A 21,638-nucleotide genomic window follows, 5' to 3' on the forward strand; every position below is an offset into this window, starting at 1 on the left:
TATTTGAAAATATAATCATTAATATGTAATAACACTAATAACTACACCATAAAATGATTTAAACAAGACGTTGTTGACTGTTGCAAATTACGCTATAGGATATATGATATTGTGCGAGATATCAGATTTAGACGTTCGGTAATGGTTATATTTACTTGATTTGTCATTATATTTTTTTATTGCATTATCATTATTATTAATAATATAAAAATATGATTTTATAGCTGAATTCTATTACTGAATAATATTCTGTAAGAAAAATTATAATATATATATATATATTAATATATTTTACTTGGGTAGGGCATTTAAAAAAGGTTTTATAATCTAATACTTAAGACAAGTGAACTAAATTATAAACAATTAATTAAGTAAAACGATGAGAATATCTCAAAGTTTCAAATCTATTAAAATATTTAAATTTAAATTAAATAAAAATCATTATTTTATTTAACTCTACGACATTGTATAAAACGGTTGTTATGATATCGGAACTTTGTATTTAAATAAAAAACGTGTAATGCTTATAAGAACTACATAATTACATAATGATATAAACGTTTTAGAATTATTATAACTATTACTTTTACTATTATTACTGTATAAATTACTAATTAGTATAGTAAGTGTTTGTACTGGTATACTGTACTGCTTAGTTTTATAAAAATTGGTCAATCGGAGAAGGAAACAAATTCAAGGACTTGTATATACATTTTCGCTATTCAAAATAAAAGTGTGTATTATGTTAAGTATTTAGGTAGGTATCTACTATTAAAGTAGTGTGTATATTATGACAAAGACCACGTCAAGAAAAAAAAATTATTTCACCTTGACAATGGACTCAGTATAATATACAATATATATTATTAAAACAAATACCTATAGCATAAATATGTAATTAACAAGTTATTCATAAGTCATATAACACAACACGATCGTAAGACTCGTTAATAATATCTTGACAATAATTTCAGATTTTTTTACGTGGCTAAAGTTATCTAAAATCTATCTAAAAACTGATTTAATAATAAATAATAAACACATAAAATACTAAAATAATAAGCAAGGTGGTTATTGGGGATTTTATACAATTTAATTTTAAAACTAGTACACTCGTACGATTGTTTTTTATATACACGCAAAAATATGATGCAACAAAGATGATATCTGAACATGCAATTTTTTTATTATTATTTTAAACACGTATTCAAAGTATGCAAGTAGGTATGCGAGTACAGGAAAAAATTTTTAATAATTTAAAAATATATAAATACATTTGTAAATATTAATATCAATATCGGTTCCCGCCAATTGTGTTACATTACTAACAAAGGTCGTACGCCGATTGCTGCAGTTCACGTGCAGTGCTGATCGGACGCGTACGCACTTTAGTATACCTAATAGTATAATACACGCTCGAACGCACAGGTTAGTAAACAATAGAAATGACTTATACAACACATATACAACAATTATAGCTACCCTTATAAGCAAATATTTTAACCTCGTGTAACTAAATTAAGTCGTATACCGTTTTCCGTAATACCTACAGAAATAAAAAAAAGCATCGATGGTGGCGATGCAAATGTCGACCGCGATCTCACTGTCGTTGCTGTTGTGGTTGTCGATAGACTTGCGGACGATTCGCGTCTCGGAGGCTGCCCGAATACTGGCTATGGAAACGGTGGCGGGAAAGAGCCACTGGAACTTTATGAGCTCGGTGCTCAGATCGCTAACGGATGCCGGACACAGCGTTACCGTTTTCACGCCGTTTCCGGACGGCGACCGGGAAAACTACACAGAGGTAGATACATCCCGCGACTTTCCGATCAAGCTCAACCTAGATGTGATGCACACGATAAAACATATCAGCGATCCGTTTGCGTTGATCAACCTCATTTGCAAAAACATTCGAGTCTACAGCTCCATAATCCACGGTAATCGGGAGATGACCAAAATATTAGCTTCTAGGACACGTGCCAAGTATGATTTATTTATAGTCGAGCCATTAAGTTTCGATTGCGTTTCTTACATAGCCGACACGCTTGGTGTTCCTGTAATCTACTCGATCCCGTCACCGTTGGTATCATTCAACGAAAGGCTATTTACGGGTCATTTTTCCAACCCGGCTTTAGTGTCCAACATGTTGGCCAACCACGCCGTGCCCGGCACGTTTATTCAGAGGTTCACTAACACGGCGCTGTTTACGTATAGCATGGTCAAGACCAACTATCACCAGATAGTCACCCGGTTGATAGACCCAAGGCCGTATGATCTGGCTTCTACCGTCAGCCCATCCATTATCTTCCAAAATAGTCATTACGTCACCGAGTCTTCAAAACCGCTTACGCCCAATGTCATCTACGTAGGTGGCATACACCTGAAACCCGCTAAAACGATACCGAAAGTAAGCGATCATTAAATTACCGAAGCACGTCTAATTTACTTGTGTGTGTGTGTGTGTGTGTGTGTGTGTACCGATGTTTGATTTTCAGAAATTACTATAATCTAAGTATTAAAAAAAAAAGATTAGATTATTAGATTATGACCACGTTGCATGATGATAAAATAGAAAATAGTGTTTTTTGACTCCTTAGTTCAAAATACTTGGCTGAACCAAAATGTTGATTTGATTCTAAATTAACTTCGTTCAAAATATTATATTAACACAATAATTTACTATCAAAAAATTAATTGTTAAATGTTATAAGATATGGTATAAAAAACGGCAGAAATCGTAACATCAACAGGAATATCGAGGTTGGAAGTATGATTACAATGAACAATACTAATATAGTATTTTAGATAAATATAATATATGATTAAGTAATGTGACATAAAATTAATTAATCAGAAACGATAGAAATGTAATGGCAGATATATGTAAAACATAATATATTAATTTGTAATCACTATGCAATTTATTAGAACGAAAGTCGTTGACCGTTATAAATTATATTATAAAATTTACAATATTATGCTACTCGCAAAGTATCAGACTTAGTCATTAGGAAATGATTATTTAATTAAATTTATCATCACATTATCAATAATTTAAAATTTTAATTTCATAACTGTGAATTTTATTATTAAATAATTAATAATTATATAGGTAGTATTAATAATTCACAATAAATAAATATTTATTATATTTGGATATAGCGTTTTTAAAAACGGTTTGATAGTCTAATATTTAAGAATTTAAAAGTGAAATAAAATACAAATAATTAACAATAAGCTAGTGCTCTATAGATTAAAACAATTTTACTTAAACAATTAATTAAGTTCAAAGTTCCAAAAAGTATTAGAAGATGTAAATTTAAATTTAATATAAATGATTCATTTGATTCTACATCATATTAAATATGATTATAATGTGATCTGCAACGTGTATGATTTAAAAGTAAAATAGGTAGGTACGTAAAAGCTATAATCACCATTTATTAACATGTCGAAATTTAAAATTTTTGGCGTTTTGACCACTTCACTCACTAAATTACGAAAGTAGGTACATAATTTTAAATACTTAAATTGTATATGTGGTAAATCTTGATAATAGAAATAAGATTGTTGTTTACAACACTTAATTGACAATTGAATTTGTATAAGTTTTCAAGAAAAGTATTTTATTTTTATAAAATACGTATGTTACAATATTATACGCAAAATAACAGAAAAAGGAAAATATAAAACTTGTCAATGAATAATTAATTAATTTCCAAATTGTATGCATTTTTAAAAGAATAAAGCGATTTTATTGTATTAAAAATCGTATTTTTGTTTAAAAGTATTGACTGGAATACGAAATAATAATGCATAAAATATAATTAAAAATGTATTCTTAAGTACGTTTTTAAAAATGATAAAGCTAAAACTGAGTGATAATAGTCAACGATTGATATGATATCTGGACTTTGTATTTAAATAAAAAACGTGTAGTGTTTATAAGAACTACACAATAATACAAACGTTTTATAATTATTATCACTATTACTTTTACTATTATCACTATATAAATTACTAATTAGTATAGTAAGTGTGTAAAATGATATACTGTACTGCTTAGCTTTTAAACATTGGTCAATCCGAGAAGAGGACAAATTTAAGGACTTGTATATGAATTTCGGCTATTCAAAATAAAAGTATATATATATTAAGTACTTAGGTAGGTACTATTAAAGTAGTGTGTATATTATGACAGAGACCACGTCACGAAAAAAAATTATTCTGCCTTGACTATGGACTTAGTAAAATATATAATAGATGTTATTAAAATAAAAACCTATAGTATAAATACGTAATTAACAAGTTATTCATAACACAACACGATCGTAAGACAAGTTAATAATATCTTGACAATAATTTCAGAACTTTTTACATATTTCAAGTTAATATATTGAATTACTTAGTCATAATGAAGTCGTATAAGTAAACATACTATTTTAAGATTTTAAAACGAAAACACAAACAAAAAAAAAAAAAAACCGAAAAATCTAAAAACCGATTTATATTAAATAATAATCACATTAACTACTATAGTTAAAACACAAGACGACTATTGGGGATTGTATACAATTTAATTTTACAACTAGTACACGCGTAGATGCGATTGTTTTTAATATATAAGGAAAAAAGCTTAAAAAATATATGATACAATAAAGATGATATTGCTACACGCAATTTTTCATTATTATTTTAAAAACGTATTCAAAGTATGCAACTATGCAAGTAGGTTCGCGAGTACATGCAAAAAATGTATAATTTAAAAATATATAAATAATACAGTCATAAATAAAATTGTTATATCAATACCGGTTCCCGCCAATTGTGTTATATAATTAACAAAGGTCGTACGCCGATTGCTGCAGTTCACGTGCAGTGGTGATCGGACGCGTACGCACTTTCGTAATAGTATAATACACGCTCGAACGCACAGGTTAGTGACCAATAGAAATGACTAATACAACACACATACATTTATAGTAACCCTTATAAGTAAATATTATAACCTCGAGTAACTAAATTGAGCTATATACCGTTTTCCGTAATACCTACAGAAATAAAAAAAAGCGGCGATGCAAATGTCGACCGCGATCTCGCTGTCTTTGCTGTTGTGGTTGTCGATAGACTTGCGGACGATTCCCGTCTCGAAGGCTGCCCGAATACTGGCCGTCGAAACGGTGCCGGGAAAGAGCCACTGGAACTTCATGAGCTCGGTGCTCAGATCGCTAACTGATGCCGGACACAACGTTACCGTTTTCACGCCGTTTCCGGACGGCGACCGGGAAAACTACACAGAGGTAGATATGTCCCGCGACTTTCCGTTCAAGCTCGAGCTAGATGTAATGTACACGATAAAACAATTCGGCAACCCGATTGCGTTGATCAACGTGGTTAGCAAAATTTTTCAAATCTATAGCTCCAAAATCCACGGTAAACGGGAGATGATCGAAATATTAGCTTCTAGGACACGGGTCAAGTATGATTTGCTCATAGCCGAGCCTTTAAGTTTCGATTGCGTTTCTTACATAGCCGACACGCTTGGTGTTCCTGTAATCTACTCGGTCCCGTCAACGTTGGTGTCTTACAACGAAAGGCTATTTACGGGTCATTTGTCTAATCCGGCTTTAGTGTCCAACTTGTTGGCCAACCACGCCGTGCCCAGCACGTTTTACCAGAGGTTTACCAACACGGCGTTATTGACGTATAGCATGGTCAAGACCAAGTACGACCAGATAGTTAACCGGTTTACATACGGTAGGCCGTATGATCTGGCTCAGATCGTCCATCCATCCATTATCTTCCAAAATAGTCATTACGTCACCGAGTCTTCAAAACCGCTCACGCCCAATGTCATCTACGTAGGTGGCATACACCTGAAACCCGCTAAAACGATACCGAAAGTAAGCGATCATTAAATTACCGAAGCACGTCTGATTTACCAGATTTATTATGTGTGTATGTGTGTATACCATAGTTACATGATTTTCAGAAACGACCATAACCTAAGTATTAAAAAAGAGATTAGACTATAAGCACGCTTGCATGATGACAAAATAGAAAATCACTTGTTTTTTTGACTCCTTAGTTCAAAATACATGGCTAAACCAAAAGAATTTTTAGGTTCTAAATTAACTTCGATAAACAATTTTATATTAACACAATAATTTATTGTCAAAAAATTAATTGTTAAATTTTATAAGTTATGATACAAAAAATTGCAGAAATTGTAACATCAACAGGAATATCGAGGTTGGAAGTATGATAACAATGAACAATACTAATATAGTATTTTAGATAAATAAATATATATATAATTGAATAAAGTGAGATAAAATTACTTAATCAAAAACTATTGAAATGAAATGGTGGGTATATGTAAAACATAATATATTATTAATTTACAATCACTATACAATTTATCAGAACGAAAAGTCGTTGACCGTTATAAATTATATTATAAGATTTAAAATATTATGTTATTCGCAAAGTATCAGACTTAGTCATTAAGAAATGATTACATTAATTAAATTTATCATTACATTATCAATAATTTAAAATTTTTATTTTCATAACTGTGAATTTTATTATTAAATAATTATATAGGTAGTATTATTAATACACAATAAATGAATAAATATTTATTAAACTAGGATATAACGTTCTTAAAAATGGTTTGATAGTCCAATATTTAAGAATATAAAAGTGAATAAAATACAAACGATTAACAATAAGCTAGTGCTCTATAAATTAAAACAATTTTACTTGAACAATTAATTAAGTTCAAAAATAAGAACACTTCAAAGTTCCAAAATTATTAGAAGAAGTAAATTTAAATTTAATATGACTGAATCATTTGATTCTACATCATATTAAATATGTTTATAATGTAATCTGCAATGTGTATGATTCAAAAGTAAAAAAGGTATGTAAAAGCTATAATCACATGTTAATACATTTCGAAATTTACATTTTTGGCGTTTTGACCACTTCAGTGCTTCACCCACAAAACAACAAAAATTTATTGAATTACACATGTGATAAATTTTGATAATAGAAGTAAGATTGTTGTTTACAACACTTATTGACAATTGTATTTGTATACATTTCACGAAAAATATTTTATTTTTATAAAATATGTATGAAACAATATTATACTCGTAAAAAAAGAAAAAAGAAAATGTAAAACTTGTATAATTTATGCATAATTTATTAATTTTCAAACTTATGTGTTTTTGAAAGAACAAAAACGATTATATTGTATTAAAAATTATATTTTTGTTAAGTAATTGACTGAAATATAATATAATGCATAAAATATAATTAATTAAGTAATATTTTTATTTTTGCACAAGGATATTTTAGATTTCATCGAAGACTCGCCGCAAGGAGTGATTCTCTTTACATTCGGTTCCACGATTAATGTCTCATCTCTTCCAGAACATATTAAAAAGGCATTTAAAGAAGCATTGGCCGACGTTCCTCAGAGAGTTTTGTGGAAATACGAAGGCGAAATGAAGGACAAACCAAAAAATGTAATGACGAAAAAATGGTTCCCTCAGCGGGAAATACTATGTATGTACGATTTATGATAGATAACCCAACACACTTTTTTAGGGAAAAGTAAATAATAGATACAATTATATTTTTTACAGTGCACCCCAAAGTGAAACTGTTTATTAGTCATGGGGGTATGTCTGGAGTGTACGAAGCAGTGGATGCCGGTGTTCCAGTACTGGGAATCCCTGTGTTTTTCGATCAGCCGAGAAATATTGAACATTTAGTGCTCGCTGGAATGGCGATATCCATGGACCTGTTGTCAACGTCAAAAGAAAAGTTGTCAAATGCCATTTCAAAACTCATCAACGACGAAAGGTAAGTCTCTGATGATATTTGTTTCGTACAATACATACAAATATGATATCTACCACTTGTTTTTAATAGTGTTTTGTTATATATTTTTATCTTATGTGTATTATGTTGTTTATATAGTTATGCAAAAAATGCCAAAATTGCTTCCATCCGATTCAAAGACAGACCGATGACTCCTCAACAGTCGGTCGTTTATTGGACGGAGTATGTGATTCGTCACAAAGGTGCTCCACATTTGAAATCACAAGCTCTAAATTTGACGTGGTATCAATACTTACTATTAGACGTGATGATTGTTGCGTTAACTTTTGTTTTCCTAGTCACATTTTTAGTCTATAAGGTTTTAAAATTTATTCGTAAGTACGTTTTAAAGAACGACAAAGTGAAATCTCATTGACAGTACATACTACCTTATCGGTAATCGGTAAAAAAGTAAACGAAAAAAAATTATAGGTAATAAACGACAAGGTAAAAAACGTCAAATTCATTTTACTTTAAATTCCAAATATTAGCTTAAGGATTATAACAACTCTTAGACAATTGTTAAATTAAATAAGTAAATAATGATACAAATATCAAATATTATATGATAACGTTATTAAAAATATTTTTAAATAGGTATTAGTATATAGGAATTCGAAAGCACGCTTGTTGAAATAAACTTTACATTCATATTATGTTTTGCACTATAGGTTTTGATTTAGTGATGATAATACCTATATTAAATAAGTAATAATATATAAGTTGTATTTGTTAAAACAATGATACCTGTGATTTAACCAAATTTTATCGTTAAAAATGTAATCGTTTTTAATATTTTATGCCTAGTCACTTATACGTAGTTTTGATGAGCGAAATCGTGACGATAGTAATAATAATAGTGAACATAATATTATATCCCTCCTTGTACGTAAAAATCTACTACTTATAAGTAGTATAATAAAAGAGTATAATAAAAGTTTAATATACGATTTTGGATGATGAGAATATGGATAAACAGTGTTGGTACAACTTCCATATAATTTGTGTAAAACGTTAAGCGTCAGTTATATCTTGATCTCGATTTCGATACATTACAGTAGGTACATCTTTACATTATACTAAGGTACCTATTTAATTTAACAATAGACTTAGAATATACTTATACGTTAACTAATATTTAAAATTTTAAAGTAAAGTGTATTTGACGTTTTTGACCCTTGTTATTACCGTGTCGTTTTTTCCTAGATTCTATCTTATCATATAAACATTTGATATTTATTATCTGAATTAATTTTTCTCTCATAATTATTATTATTATTATTTTTATTATTAATTTGTTGATATTGTTATCTATTAAAAAGTAGTTGGTTCACTAAAATAAATAAATGTGTTGTTAAGAAAAAAGTTTTTAATGTATTATAATAATGAGTCGTATATAGGTAATATAATAAACATTATTCTGGTATACTGTTCGGCGCATTGTTAAAACAATTGGTAAATCGAATAAAGAGATAAATTTAAGGACTTGTACATGAATTTTCGTTATTCAAAATAAAATTGTGTATTATATTAAGTACTTAAGTAGGTACTATTATAGAAGTGTGTATATTATAACGGAGACCCCGTCACAAAAATAAAAAAATATTCCACCTTGACAAGAAATTTAGTTTAATGTATAATAAGTGTTATTAAAATAAATTCAGTATAAATACGTTATTAACAAGTATTTAAAACACTCAAAATGAGCGTAAGACACGATTATAATCGATGGACAATAATTCATAGAACTTTTCATGTCTTTCAAGTTAATATAATATAGAACTTCCTTATCAAGGAAGTTGTATAATATATTAATATGTAAAAATAATGTTTTAGAATTTTTAGAATAAAAACACGACCGATCATGCCATAAAGAACAAAAAAGAAAAATCTATGAAAACGGATTTAATATTAATAACAATGAACATTATTAATATACGTAATATACCATAATAATAAACAAGACGATCGTTGGGGATTTGATGTGATTTAATTTAAATACTATAGTTCACGCGTACAACTGTTATTATTATACGCAATAACGGTTAAGAAATATATGATATTATAATAAAGATGACGTCGGAATACGTAATTTATTATCATTAATAAAAAAAAAAAAAAAAACGTATTCAAAGTATGCAAGTATGCGATAACAGGATAAAAAATTTATAAAGTAGTAAATAGTTGTAATAACAATAACCGGTTTCCGTCAAATACGTACGAACACTAACAAAGCTGGTCCGCCGATTGTTGCAGTCTGCGTCCGGAGCTCGTAGCGCGCGCACAGCAGACTCGTACGGTATACGCGCTGTGGTAACCTATTGCCGCAGATACCTATATTATATAGGTGTCCCTGTACAGAAAAATCATAACCGCGCGTAACCAAATCCGACTGCATATCGTTCACCGTATTACCTGAATATATAAAAAAAAAAAACTCCGATGGCGGCGATGAAAATGTCGACCGCGGTCTCGCTGTCGTTGCTGTTGTGGTTGTCGATAGACCTGCAGACGATTCCGGTCTCGGAGGCCGCCCGAATACTGGCCGTCGAAACGATAGCGGGAAAGAGTCACTGGAGCTTCTTGAGCTCGGTGATCAGATCGCTGACGGACGCCGGACACACCGTGACAGTTTTCACGCCGTTTCCGGACGGCAACCGGGAAAACTACACGGAGGTGGATACATCCCGCGACTTTCCGATCAAGCTCAACCTAGATGTGATACAGGCGATACAAATGTTTGGAGAACCGTTCCCGTTGATCAACAACATTGCCACTATCGCCCGATTCTATTGCGACGCAATCAATGGTAACCGGGAGCTGGCCGACGTGTTAGCTTCCGGGGCGCGTGGCCGGTACGATTTACTCTTAATCGAACCGCTGGGAGTAGATTGCGTTTCGCACATGGCCGACGCTCTCGGTATACCCATGATCTACACAATTCCCTCACCGATGATCACATTTATCGAACGGCAGTTTACCGGTCATTTGTCCAACCCGTCTTCTGTGCCCCACATGTTTGCCAACCACGCCGTGCCCGGCACGTTTGTCCAGAGGTTTACTAACGCAGCTATGCTGACGCACAGCTTGGTTAAGACCAAGTACGACCAGATAGTCATGCGGTTTACGGACCCGAGGCCGTATGATCTGGCTCCGACCGTCAGCCCATCTATTATCTTCCAGAACAGTCATTACGCCACCGAGTCTTCGAGACCGCTCACGCCCAACGTCGTCTACGTGGGCGGCATACACCTGAAACCCGCCAAAACCATACCGAAAGTAAGCGATCATTAAATTACCGAATTATATCTGATTTATCTAATATATTATGTGTGTGTGTGTGTATGTCTATAATGATGTTAGATTTCGGATATTGAATTCATGAAAAACTGCTATAATGCAATAATTACTAGAAATTACCGAAACCTAATTATTATTATATATAAAAAAAATCTGTTTTATAACTACTATAATGTATACATTTTCTTAAAATGTAAAAATTTAACTTAAAAAAATCTTATGAATATTTTATATTAGAAATACATACATTGTATACCTCATTAAAGTAAATTGGCATTTATTACAATATTTTAAAACAATTTTTAATCATTTTTCAAAAATCAAATATTACTATTTTAGGTACATAATTTTTAGTACATAATAAGTACACAACATACTTTCGATGTTTGTGATATATAAACACGCTTGCATGATTATAAAATAAAAATAAAGTAATTTTTGACTTCTTAGTTCAAAACACTCGGCTAAACTAAAATAATATTTAGATTTTAAAATTAAATTTGGTAATACATATTATAATAACACAATAACTTGCTGTCGAAAAATTAATTGTTAAATGTAAAAAGTATAATATATAGAACGCCAAAATCGTAACATCGACAGGTCAACATTTCAAGATTAGAGACATGATTACAATTAAAAATATTAACACAGACCACAGTACTACTTTAGATAAATATATATTATCAGGTAAAGTGTTATCAAATTACTTAATTAGAAACGATAAAAATGTAGGTAAATAAATGGGTATAAATAGGTATTTGTAAAAAATAATAAATTAATATGTGATAACTATACATTTATTAAAACGAGAATTCATTGACCGTTGCAAATTACATTATAGAATTTACGATATTGTACGAAAAATCAGTTTTAATCATTCAGAAATGATAATATTAACTTGAATAGTCATTATGATTTTAAATTGCATTATCAATACTATAACGGTTTGATTTTATAAATGTGAATTATATTAGTAAATAATTATATAGGTAAAATTAATTTGATAATCTAATACTTAAGAAAATTAAACCAAAATAGAAACAATTTACAATAAATGATCTATAAAAAAAAAAAACAATTTTACTTAAATAATTAATTAAGTCCAAAGATAAAAATACCTCAAAGTTCAAAAATGTATTAGAAATTTACATTATGTAAATTTAAATTTAATACTGTTTTGTTGTTATTTTTATACTTATTATTTTTGTATTTTATTTTTTTAAAAGTATTTGAATTCCCTGGAATATAATATAATGCATAAAAAATGATTAATAAAATTCCATTATTATTTTTGTACAAGGATATATTAGATTTCATCGAAGACTCGCCGCACGGAGTGATTCTCTTCACACTCGGTTCCACGATGAAAGTCTCATCCTTACCAGAACATATTGAAAAGGCATTGAAAGAAGCATTGGCCGACGTTCCTCAGAGAGTTTTGTGGAAATATGAAGGCGAAATGAAGGACAAACCAAAAAATGTAATGACGAAAAAATGGTTCCCTCAGCGGGAAATACTATGTATGTACGATTTATGATAGATAACCCAACACACTTTTTTAGGGAAAAGTAAATAATAGATACAATTATATTTTTTACAGTGCATCCCAAAGTGAAACTGTTTATTAGTCATGGGGGTATGTCTGGAGTATACGAAGCAGTGGACGCCGGTGTTCCAGTACTGGGAATCCCAGTGTTTTACGATCAGCCGAGAAATATTGAACATTTGGTGCTCGCTGGAATGGCGATATCCATGGACCTATTGTCGACGTCAAAAGAAAAGTTGTCAAATGCCATTTCAAAACTCATCAACGATGAAAGGTAAGTCTCTGATGATATTTGTTTCGTACAATACATACAAATATGATTTCTACCACTTGTTTTTAATGTTTTGTTACGTATATATTTTTATCCTTTGTGTATTATGTGTTCATATAGTTATGCGAAAAATGCCAAAATTGCTTCCATCCGATTCAAAGACAGACCGATGACTCCTCAACAGTCGGTCGTTTATTGGACGGAGTATGTGATTCGTCACAAAGGTGCTCCACATTTGAAATCACACGCTCTAAATTTGACGTGGTATCAATACTTACTATTGGACGTGATGTTTGTTGTGTTAACTTTTGTTTTTCTAGTCACATTTTTAGTCTATAAGGTTTTAAAATGTATTCGTAAGTTAGTTTTTAAAAACGAAAAAGTAAAATCTAATTGATAGTACTTACAACCCATCATAATGCCTATCATCTAATCCTATCATATAATCATTTGATATTCATTATAACAATTAATTTTATTGTACTATTGTTGTTACTGTTATTATTAGTTTAATATACGATTTATATTTTTTGTCGTTGTTATCTGTTTAATGGTAGTTGGCTTACTATAATAAATAAAAGTGTAAGCGAAAAAAAAAATTTATATTATTTAATAATAAGTTAAATAAATATTGTATATAATAACTGTTTATGAAAAAAATTATTGGTACGTATTGTCTTTCACTTTTAAATAACAATTTGTTAAACCTAACATACATGACATATAAATAAATAAGTATACATACATATATATATGTATTTATATATACCTACACATTACATATTATATACATCTATACAAACACTGTCTTAGCTGTAAGATAGAAATAAAGGTACCTATATATGCGTAAGTTGTTAATCAAACATTTGAACTCATCGTATAATAAGTATGGTACACAAACACTTACAAATATAATATTGTATTCATGGATAAATCACCCAAAAAACATGACAAAAGTATCTACTTTATATTCTCACTTGATAAAGATGGAATTGTTCATACTTTCCTTGAAAAAAAAAATGTCAATTTGCACGTTTTAAATTGTTCTAGATCATATAGATTTCGTTGAGGTTGGTCTTCATTCGTATTAAGTGGTGATGACACGCGCTAAAACCTTGAAGTCTTGTTATCGTACACTCTAAATTAATGACTTTATAAAAATTTCATTTTGGTCGACATAAATAACTGAAGAGTATATAATATATATGATACCATACGTCTATCGTTTTACAGACGTAATCGAATCATATATAATATTTATATACGTTTTGTACCTTAGTACAGTTTAGTCTTTAAAGGTTAAACGTTTAACTATTGCAAGAAAAGTGTAACACAATTTTTATGGTCGGAAATGTTTTTATTATATCTAAACACACATAATAAATTATCCACTGAGGTCAGTGCGTGATAACCGTTCGCCTGTCCACGTTTAGCTGTCACAGGGCACAGACACTCATATACGGCATACACTTGCCGAACTCTACTAAAACAGAGAGATTCTCCTCTCCCGTGGTAGTGGTTTTAAATAATAATAAAACATTATTTCGCTTACCCGTATAGTTTCGCTTCTCGGGTCCTACTCAAATTTGTAAATTATATGCTAAAATGTTTATTATTCATATTATATTATAATGTTTTGTCCCTAAGTTACATAAGTATTGTATTATAATGTCAATGACCGTCTACTATGAATATGACAGAGCTTACATTACATAATTCATGAAATAGTTTCTCAAGTCATGCAAAGTTGGTAGTCATGAACTGACTTTTCTTGAGAATGTCTTGTTAATGTAAGTTCGAACTGTAAATTCCTCCGATATACGTTTAGCGAAAAGTTTGTGCCTATTTGTTTAAGTCCTTTACAATATACTATTTTGCAATGTAAGTTATCGTAAACGCTTTTACACTTAAACGCTTGTACAATTAGCTAGTAATAAAGCTGACTTGGTATTAACATTAAACATTACAAAATCATACGTATTAATTTATGGATAATCGATATCAAATGAATCTTTACCATTTAATAAAGGAACCAATTTATAATGGCTGTTGAAACCTTCCTCTTTAACAAGTATCTAAACTAAGCATTTGGTTATCTTTTTTAATTACTTTTGTGTATCGTATATACTTATATAATCCAAAGCTACTGAAGTTGTAATGTTACTACTCTCCTACATAAAAATATAATGATTTTTAATTTCTAGATCTTTTGTGGTATTTTTTACTTTGGAGAGTATACGACTTAATATTAGGACCAAAATATTTTAAATACGTAATTGTCAATTTATTAATTTTAGAAATGTTATTATTTTAATCTACTTTAGATGTACTTTGGTATCAATCACTGCAGTTATCTATTTCCATTATTTGATCGAGTAAACACACATTAATAATAATTATTAATAACTAAAATCAAACAAAATAAATAACGATAACAACAATAATAAAATATTAAGTTTAGAATCATGCCAATGGGTCAAAAATAAAATAAAATAAACTAAGTAATTTTCATACGTTCGAGTTAGTGATAATTATATTATTGTAATATAATGTATAAAATATTTATATACATACATGGTATTGGCTATTTATATTACCATTGATTGCATATTGATTGGTTTCTTTGATTGATTATCTGAATCCCTCGTTGAATTTTTCTCACATTTCTATGTGTCGTTCCCACGTAGTCTACAAGTTTTTTTGTTTGAAGTTCTATGCTCCGAAACCATAATGATGTGTTTTGTGGACTTATAAAGGACTAATTAAAATAATTTCTAATTAATCGATGTAGACAAGACATAGTGAAATATAATATTTAAAAAAATATGTGTACATTAAACATTAAGGCTATATTGTGTATTTATAATGAACAATATATGTGATTCAGTATTTTTTCTGCGTCTCAGTTTTACGAAGAATATATAAAATAAGTAGATATGATAAAAATGCATCAATATGGATTTTAATTTTGAATTGATGTTTAATGTATACTTATAATTAAAAATTCGAATATATCACTCTAAAATAATGATTTTGGTTTCTTTATTGTAATTTAAAACATTATTTATGAGTACTTATAAAACTTTGAACGTATTCATTATATTATTGTATTTTACAAACACAATGATATTTTAATTTTTTTTTTTGACTAAAATCAATTCATAGGTACTACCGTTTATTAATAACTAAAAAAAATTAAAAACTTTAATAACAATATAAAAATAATAAAACGTAAAAAAATATCATAAAATGTACGTGGTTATATAAGCTGACAGATAGTCTTCGCTCAGATTCGTTTATCGTACTGATTTATTATTAAATTCAATTTTTATACGTCATATAGTACAGTGAAGGTACAATCAAAACATATTGTATCGAATTGCGGTAACCTACTTTCACTTTTTATTTTAAACTCATAATGTATTAATTGTCCTTATAAGTAATATACTATATTAGAGTAACTACCTATATGAAAATACTATTAATAAATTTATATTTTCTTCAAATATTTTTTAGTAAAATGCTATTTCAAAACTCACCAACGATGAAGTTTACCTCTGATGATATTTTAATTTTTGAAAAAAAAATGATGATTCGAGAATATAAAACTATATATTAGATATTATATGTGTAATAGTTAAATAGAAATATTACAGTAGTGCTCATGCACATATTGTTCTTATTTTGGCAATGAACTTGGTACGTTTGATTGTCATATAAATAAATAATATACATCCGTTTTTATTTTGAACCAATTCAAAACATGTATCATCACGAAGTAAGTATAAGATACGCTAATAATGTCTCATCGTTTGTAAAATTATTCATCGTAGGTACATTTTTCATTTTAAAAGTGAAAATATACATAACTTCCTAGTCGTAGGGAGTGAATTATCAGAGATTAATAATAGGTACATATTATTTTTGAATAGAAACGGCAGAAACAGTTGACTAGCAGTATTGAAATAATACAATATTATAATTGCTAAAAAGAACCGTAGAACTCGAAACGGCATTGAAACTCAGTTTAAGCTTAACAAATAAACTAGCAGAAGGCATAATTATATAGGTACTATGCAATTCGATTTAAAAATTTATACACGCGTATAGCGTATAACATAATTATATAAGTAATTTAAAACAGCTATTATTAATAAGTAAACGATCTATATGTATAATAATGTACTATGATGTTATAATGTGAAACTTGTCAGCATTACTTTAATAGCTTCGTCATTGTGGGTTGTAAATAAAAAAAAATAAATTGGTACCTAGGTAATATTGTGTACCGGCTCACCGTCAAATGTGTAATAGGTAATCGACGAAAGACGACCGCAGACAGCCGCAATTCGCGTCCGGAGCTGTTCGGGCGTACACGAACTTGCATAATATACTCAAGAACACATGGTAGTGACTAGAGACTTATAGAGGCTTTACATAATAATATAATTTTATAGCTATACTTGTAAGGAAATATCATAACCAGGCCGTATACCGTTTACTGTAGTACCTTCGGAAATAAAAGAAAAACTCCGATGGCGGCGATGCAAATGTCGACAGCGGTCTCGCTGACGTTTCTGTTGTGGTTGTCGATCGACTTGCGGACGATTCCGGTCTCGGAGGCCGCCCGAATACTGGCCATCGAAACGATAGCGGGAAAGAGCCATTGGAATTTTATGAGTTCAGTGCTCAGATCGCTGACGGACGCAGGACACACCGTAACCGTTTTCACGCCGTTTCCTGATGGCCACCGGGCAAACTACACGGAGGTGGATATGTCCCGCGACTTTCCGATGAAGCTCGAAATGGACGCGATGCAAACGATCAAAGACTTTGGAGAGCCGTTCGCGTTGGTCAAGCTTTTATCCAGGCTGTCCCAAATGTATTGCGACGTAATACACGGCAACCGGAAGCTGGTAGAATTGTTAGCTTCCGGGACACGTGACCGGTACGATTTGCTCTTAGTCGAGCCATTATGTTTCGATTGCGTTTCTTATATAGCCGACACGCTCGGTCTGCCGGTGATCTACTTGATTCCGTCACCAATGATATTTACCGAACGGCTATTTACGGGTCATTTATCTAACCCGTCTTCCGTGTCCAATATATTGGCCAATCATGCAGTGCCCGCCACGTTTGTCCAGAGGTTTACTAACACGGCTTTGCTGACGTACAGCATGGTCAGGATCAAATATGATGAACTAGTTACATGGTTTACTGATACGAAATCTTATGGCCTAGTTCCAACTGTCAATCCGTCCATTATCTTCCAGAACAGTCATTACGTCACTGAATCTCCGAAACCGCTCACACCAAACGTCATCTACGTGGGCGGCATACACCTGAAACCCGCCAAACCCATACCGAAAGTAAGCGATCATTAAATTACTGTATTATATCTGATTTACCTAATGTGAGTGTATATAATGATGTTAGATTTCGGAAATTTAATTATTGAAACATGTCTTCGATCAAATGATTACCAAGGATGTCCAGAAATCAATATTGTTTTAAAACAAAATCTATTCAATTAACAGATTGCTTATATTTTTGAAACAGAATTTATAAAAATTTTTCGACTTTGAAAACATATGTTATTTATTTGAATGGCATATTTCACGGTATGATCTATTTCTGTACATACTAAAATATTTTATTTAATTATTTTTAATTGATTTGTTTTTCAAAAAATCATAAACTGTCTACACATCACTATTGATACCTACAACGTATGTTTGATAATTATGATACAATTTTATATTTTATATACGATGAATACACATCATCATTATCAACAATCGCGATTTGGGGGTAATAACCATGCTGATAATGGTGTGCATAATTGTGTTATACCAACAACTAGAGTTCAAAATACGACATTCGTTTTCTATAATATTTAGACTTAAATGGTTCTAGCAATTAATATAATATTTATTCGCTATATTATTTTCTACTATCTATTACACAATAATAAGTTCCTAAAAATGAATTGTTAGGTATGTAATAATATTTATTTACTATCACTTATTATTTATTATAGAATGCGAGATATTATTAAAAAAAGAAGACTATAAAAAAAAAATATTGAAAGATTAAAATTTCAACGTTAAATATCATAATATAATTAAAAATAGATAACTTAATAGATAATTATTAGATAATTTTATATTATTAGAGAAAGTGAAAATAAAAATGTCTTATCAAAAATAATAAAAATGTATGTTTAGAACAAAAAGTCATTGAAAGTTACAGGTTGTATAGGATATTAAATTTAGATATTTCATACTTAGCTGATATATCAATCCAATGGATTATTACATTTAAACTAAAAATTATGAATATTATAAAAATGTCTTTAATTTTATGATTAAAAATTTTATGTAGATACAATTTATTTTTCCTTTATTTCAAAAAATGTTGTAAAATTTTAATTATAATTATTTTTAAGGACATATTAGATTTCATCGAAGACTCTCCTCACGGAGTGATTTTCTTCACATTCGGTTCCACGGTTAAAGTCTCATCCTTACCGGAACATATTGAAAAGGCATTTAAAGAAGCATTGGCCGACGTTCCTCAGAGAGTTTTGTGGAAATACGAAGGCGAAATGAAGGACAAACCAAAAAATGTAATGACGAAAAAATGGTTCCCTCAGCGGGAAATACTATGTATGTACGATTTATGATAGATAACCCAACACACTTTTTTAGGGAAAAGTAAATAATAGATACAATTATATTTTTTACAGTGCACCCCAAAGTGAAACTGTTTATTAGTCATGGGGGTATGTCTGGAGTGTACGAAGCAGTGGACGCTGGTGTTCCAGTACTGGGATTCCCAATGTTTTACGATCAACCGAGAAATATTGAACATTTAGTGCTCGCTGGAATGGCGATATCCATGGACCTGTTGTCAACGTCAAAAGAAAAGTTGTCAAATGCCATTTCAAAACTCATCAACGATGAAATGTGAGTGTCTTCGATGATATTTGTTAAGAATTATACATAATATGATTTTTGTCACTAGTTTTCAATAGTATTATTTGTTATATATTTATTATGTGACATGTGTATTATGTTGTTTATAGTTATACAAAAAATGCCAAAATTGCTTCCATCCAATTCAAAGACCGACCGATGACGCCTCAACAGTCGGTTGTCTATTGGACGGAGTATGTAATCCGCCACAAAGGTGCTCCACATTTGAAATCACACGCTCTAAATTTGACGTGGTATCAATACTTACTATTGGACGTGATGTTTGTTGCGTTAACTTTTGTTTTCCTAGTCACATTTTTAGTCTATAAGGTTTTAAAATATATTCATAAGTTAGTAGATAAAGCTAAAACTGAGTGATAATAATCAAAAAACATTATGATATCTGAACTGTGTATTTAAATAAAAAAACATATAGTGTTTATAAGAACCACGCAATTACACAATAATACAAACATTTTGTAAAACTATTATTATCAATTACTTTTACTATTATTACTGTATAAATTGTTATTACTATAATTACTATTTTGATGTTAGATTTATGGTTGTTGTGTATTCACTAAAATAAGTAAATGTTCAATTGAACAGAAAAAAATATTTTTATTATTATAACGTTATAACATACATCAGGTATAAATCGTTTATAATAATTTTGAACAGACCAGAAAAAATAAATCGTTATAACTAAAAACCATAATATAGCTTTATCCGATTTTGTAAAAAAATTTGGTTCTATTGAAACACTTTTTATAAATGATTAATTAAACATACATATATTATAGGTGTATTTTATACTTATAATTATAAAGTAACTCCAAATATTAGATTTTCCATATTATACACAATTTATGTAAATTACACTATTATAAAACATAGTTCCTTGGGATGGGACCTTACATTTTAGATCACTACAACCGATGTCATAAACGGTTTTTACTGTTGTAATAGTATAACCTATAATACGTACCTACCTAAAGTCTTTAAAATTTTTTTTCATTAAATCGAGTACGTGACTTCTTAATGCCCATTAACTGTAACAATCTCAACAAATTACTTCCCGAGTTGATAATTTATGTATTTTTATTGTATATAATGCGGAATAATGGTACTACCATAATATATTATGTAGTGTATGCAGTTACACAGTAACGACCTCTCTAATCTCCGAATCTCGCTGCGACGTTAAATAATTATTCATCGTGTGTCGTATGTCGTGTTTACAAATGCATATTATAGTCATAGGTTGTACATTGTAAATAATACATTCTTTTATATTCGCATAGTGTATATGATAATATAATATTAAAGGCGTTCGGCGACATCGGCGGAACTCGATTAGGAATTCTTTGTGCTTCATCTGTATACACAATACGTATATTTATATTTTATACTACTTGTATATAAAATATTATACAGTCACGACACGGTTTTTCTGACTTGTCAGCGGATTTAATAACGCCTAAGTATACCGTACAATAATAATACATGATATATCGCGTCAAAATCGCTGTATATCAAAATCAGCCACCACTGTTGTCGAAACGGAGCCCAGACGAGCTTTACAGGTAAGCCTAACTGTTGGCCGAACCAATAACGAACAAATCTTTTGGCCGTTCCGAGATTACTA

At 30.1% G+C, this 21,638-nt stretch overlaps 2 protein-coding genes across 4 annotated transcripts; both read left to right on the forward strand.

Moving 5' to 3' along the window:
* The first annotated feature begins 630 nt into the window (after positions 1-630).
* LOC114132605 (UDP-glycosyltransferase UGT5-like) lies at positions 631-9,384 on the forward strand. 3 transcript variants are annotated; one of them, XM_050200502.1, is made up of 5 exons: positions 631-1,804; positions 5,301-5,903; positions 7,356-7,575; positions 7,656-7,875; positions 7,993-9,384. In XM_050200502.1, exons 1-5 carry the CDS (start codon positions 1,571-1,573, stop codon positions 8,267-8,269), a joined length of 1,554 nt encoding a protein of 517 aa, XP_050056459.1. In that variant the 5' UTR covers positions 631-1,570; the 3' UTR covers positions 8,270-9,384. The 3 variants fall into 3 exon arrangements, with proteins under 3 accessions (XP_050056459.1, XP_027853922.2, XP_027853920.2); XM_027998121.2 differs by lacking the exon at positions 5,301-5,903 and having other exon boundaries at positions 637-2,407; XM_027998119.2 differs by lacking the exon at positions 631-1,804 and having other exon boundaries at positions 3,919-5,903.
* Positions 9,385-10,119: 735 nt separating this feature from the next.
* On the forward strand, positions 10,120-20,453 carry LOC114132604 (uncharacterized). The gene is made up of 9 exons (XM_027998118.2): positions 10,120-11,172; positions 12,497-12,716; positions 12,797-13,016; positions 13,134-13,407; positions 16,357-16,366; positions 17,484-18,382; positions 19,462-19,681; positions 19,762-19,981; positions 20,101-20,453. The coding sequence occupies exons 1-9, from the start codon at positions 10,336-10,338 to the stop codon at positions 20,366-20,368; spliced, it is 3,168 nt and encodes a 1,055-aa protein (XP_027853919.2). The 5' UTR covers positions 10,120-10,335; the 3' UTR covers positions 20,369-20,453.
* Positions 20,454-21,638: the final 1,185 nt, after the last annotated feature.

This window comes from Aphis gossypii, chromosome 2 (assembly GCF_020184175.1).
Source record: "Aphis gossypii isolate Hap1 chromosome 2, ASM2018417v2, whole genome shotgun sequence".
Lineage (NCBI taxonomy): Eukaryota > Metazoa > Arthropoda > Insecta > Hemiptera > Aphididae > Aphis > Aphis gossypii.